Genomic DNA, 3,814 nt, shown 5'->3' on the forward strand with positions numbered 1-3,814 from the left:
CTTAAGTTAGCATGGGTCCAAGCAGATATCAAGTAGAATTAGAGTATGCCTTATACCTGGGTGCTCCAGTGTATTTATAGTAGTTGGCTGCGATCATCCCTGGATAAGATATTCTTATCTTATCTTATCTTTTGGGAGATTCATCTCTATCTTTGCGGAACCGCCTTTCCCAGGCCCTTTCGGCCTTTAGGTTTTGGGCTTAGTTCCTTCTGATGGGCCTTTCTTTGGCCTGTTTGTCCGAGGTCCGACCTCGAACGTGGGCCTTGGGTCGAGGTCGGGCCTTCTATCAGCTTTACCGAGTTTGGAGAGCTCGGTCAGGGTATGAACAATAAGAATTCATAAAGCAAAAGGAGAATAAAGCAAGAGAAGAAGTTGATCTAGATCTAAGAAATTAACCTAAACCTAATCCTAATTCTAGAGAGAAGAGAGAGTTTCTCTCTCTAGAAACTAACTTTTCCTCCAAAACTAAAACTAACTAGACGGTTCATCTCTCTTCAATCCTTGGGTTAAATAGCATCATAAATGAGTTGGATTGGGCCCAAAATACTTCAAAAATTGCTGGCCACGAGTTGCCTTTAGTGAGTCATGTGTAGCTTCCCATGCGTACGCGTACATCACGCGTATGTGTCCCTAAACGCCGAGAAACTATAGCAAATCTTATATTATTTTGAAGCCCCGGATGTTAGCTTTACAACACAACTAGAACTGCCTCATTTGAACCTTTGTAGCTCAAGTTATGATCGATTAAGTGCAAAGCGGTCAGGATTGACGCCTAGAAGGAAGGCAGGAAGCTGGCATTGAATGCCAGTTTTGGGCCTTCTAATATGAAGCAAAGTATGGAATATTATATATTGTTAGAAATTCCTGGATATCAGCTTTCCATAGACGGTGAGAGAGCTCCATTTGGACTTATGTAGCTCTAGAAAAGCTCTTCCGAGTGCAGGCAGGTCAGATCTGGACAGTATCTGAGTGCTTTCTCTGTCTCTGAATCAGACTTCTGCTTCAACTCCTCAATTTTAGCTAGAAAATAACTGAAATTGCCCAAAAACACAAAAACTCATAGTAGAATCCAAAAATTTGAATTTAACACTAAAACCTATAAGAACTCAGTAAAAACAAAATAAAAACTACTAAAAACTATTTGAAAATGATGTCAAAAAGTGTATAAAATATCCACTCATCAATCACTATGGAGGGAACCAAAGTCAAGGATGGAGGGGCAACTCCCATCAAAGGTGGAATCAACCATCTCAAGTTCAACCTTATTCCAACCAACAAGTCTATTATCACTAACCTTTCCCAAGGCCAACAACCTTACCCTCAACCACTACAACCTCACTACCCACTGTATCAATCACAAAGCCCACCTCATGCCCAACCCAATCAACAATCACATTTTCAACATCAAGCAAGATATCAACCACCACACACTAGGCCTAACCTCACTCAAAACAATCAACCTCCCTCTCCAAGTCAACCTTATATGAATGATGCACTTCAAAGCTTCATGCAGGAGCAAAGGGAGTTTCATAAGAAGTAAGAAACGTACATGGAAACCATTGCCGATGCTTTATCCCATTTGACTCTTTCTCCTTCAAGCACTCAAAATGCCCATTAAGCTTTAACCTTTAGTGGTCTACCTTCTCAACCCCAACCAAACCCAATGGGAAGCATTAATGCTATCACCCTTAGGAGTGGTACCAAGTTAAATGAAGTTGGTCTTGAGCCTACAAGTTTAAGCAAGGAGCCCCACAATGAAGAAATGGGAGAAGAAGTGGAAGTGGTAGGAGATGAGGAGGAAAATATTGCAAGAAGTGAGGAGGAACTATTAAAGGTTAAAGAGCCCAAAAGGAAGAACCCTCTTGAAGTGCCTACACCAATTCCTTTCCCAACATTGGCTAAAAAGGCTAAGAAGCATGAAGACCTTGACCCTAATATGGTGGGGATTTTCAAGAATGTGGAAGTTAATATTTCTCTTTTTCAAGCCATTCAACAAGTTCCGAAGTACGCCAAATTCCTCAAGGATGTTTGCACACACAAGGACAAAATTGGTAAGCTAAACAAAAGCCCGGTGAATGACTCTATCTCTTCTCTCATTCTGGAAGAGTGTAATGACCACGTTCCTTGTTTGGTGACATGTGTGATTAGTGGCATGGAGTTCATGGATTGCATGTTTGATTTGGGAGCTAGTGTAAGCATTATGCCCTTCCTTATCTATTAGAAGTTGAACTTGTCACCATTGAAGAGGTCCGGAGCAAGATTTGTATTGGCAGACAAAAGCATTGTGACAGTTGTCGGCATTGCGAAGAATGTATTGGTCAATATCCAAGGGTCATTATTTCCGATAGATTTTTATATCTTGGAAACCCCTCCAATTGATTCGGACAAGCCATCCTCTATTCTCATTGGGAGACCATTTTTGAAGATGTCTCGATTCAAGTTTGATGCATTTTTGGGAGCTTATTCGTTTGAAGCAGATAAGAAAGTAGTGAAGTTAACTTTGGATGGATCCAAGAAACTCACTCTTGAAGTTTACTCTATCTTTGGATGTGACTTAATTGAAGATCAAGTGGTTGAGCCTACTAAGGAGCATGATGAAGAAAATATTGTCAAGGAGCCTAATTCATTGGACCACACACAACCCAAGCATGCCAAGGAGTTGGAGATTTTCCTCCTTGGAGAGATTCCAAATGATCAATGAACTCATGCAAGTCCAACTTAGGACTTTAAACCAAAGTGCTAGGTGGGAGATACCCCACCATGGTAACATTGTTCTATCCCTTCTGTTTTTGTTTATAGTTCTTTGATTTAATTGCTTTGTGTTATGTTGAGTAGCTTAAGATTGGTTTCATTTTTGAGTAGATAGGTTAAATTGGTTATGGATCATGAAAACTTGAATGTTTGTATGTTTGGGGTTGAGATTTTAATAGAGCTGAGGTTGAGTACCTTAGAATTGAGAAAAAATTTTTTGATAAAAAAACAGGGCTCTGTGCGTGCGCACAAAATTTCTATTTTCTGCGTCCTGTGCGTGCGCATAAGCCTGTGCGCACATACAATAATAGTTATGCCCTCTATTCACAGCGCCCGCACGGCTTGTGCGTGGGCGCTCCCCTGTTTTTCTGCGATTTGTGCGTGCGCACCTACTTGTGTGTACGCATGCATCACTCAATTCGCACACTCTGTACGAGCGCATAGGCTTGTGTGTCCGCACACCAGCTTGCACCCATTCTATTGGGAGCATTGGCAAAGCCTGTGTGCATGAACCCCTGCAAATTTTGCCCCTGTGCATGCGCACGAACCTGTGTGCGCACACACACATGACCCTTCCCCAAGCAATTAGAAAAAAATCTATCGTCTGTACGAGCGCACAACCTTGTGTGCCTGCACACCTTGATGTGCCCTCTCTGCTGGGAGCGTTCGCACATTGTGTGCGTCTGCATCACCCTCTTTTTCGCCTCTTGTGTATGCGCACCTTCTGCTGGTAGCGATTGCATGCTATGTGTGTCCGCACCCCTCTCTCTTTTGCTTCCTGTGCATGCGCACGGACCTGTTGTGTGCGCACGCACATGCCTCGACCTGGGTGTTAAATAGGACATAACCCCTATTGAGCCAGCCGCTTCTTCCTCTCTACTTCTCCATTGCTGCTATGCCAGTCTACCTAGCCTCTTCCGGCGACCTTGCTGCCGGCATCCTGCCGCGGTCAGCCACCACCACCTCTCTTTCTCTCTCTTCTCTCTTTTTTCTACCTTTTTTTCTTCTCTTTCTCTTTTCCTTCTCTTCCACTGGAGAGCTTCTTCACCCTTGTGGAACTCCA

At 42.9% G+C, this 3,814-nt stretch overlaps 1 protein-coding gene across 1 annotated transcript; it reads left to right on the forward strand.

The window, feature by feature from the left end:
• The first annotated feature begins 1,663 nt into the window (after positions 1-1,663).
• On the forward strand, positions 1,664-2,701 carry LOC130979516 (uncharacterized). The gene is made up of 2 exons (XM_057902978.1): positions 1,664-2,071; positions 2,222-2,701. Exons 1-2 carry the CDS (start codon positions 1,664-1,666, stop codon positions 2,699-2,701), a joined length of 888 nt encoding a protein of 295 aa, XP_057758961.1.
• The last annotated feature ends 1,113 nt before the right edge of the window (positions 2,702-3,814 follow it).

The sequence above is a fragment of the Arachis stenosperma genome, chromosome 1 (genome assembly GCF_014773155.1).
Source record: "Arachis stenosperma cultivar V10309 chromosome 1, arast.V10309.gnm1.PFL2, whole genome shotgun sequence".
Lineage (NCBI taxonomy): Eukaryota > Viridiplantae > Streptophyta > Magnoliopsida > Fabales > Fabaceae > Arachis > Arachis stenosperma.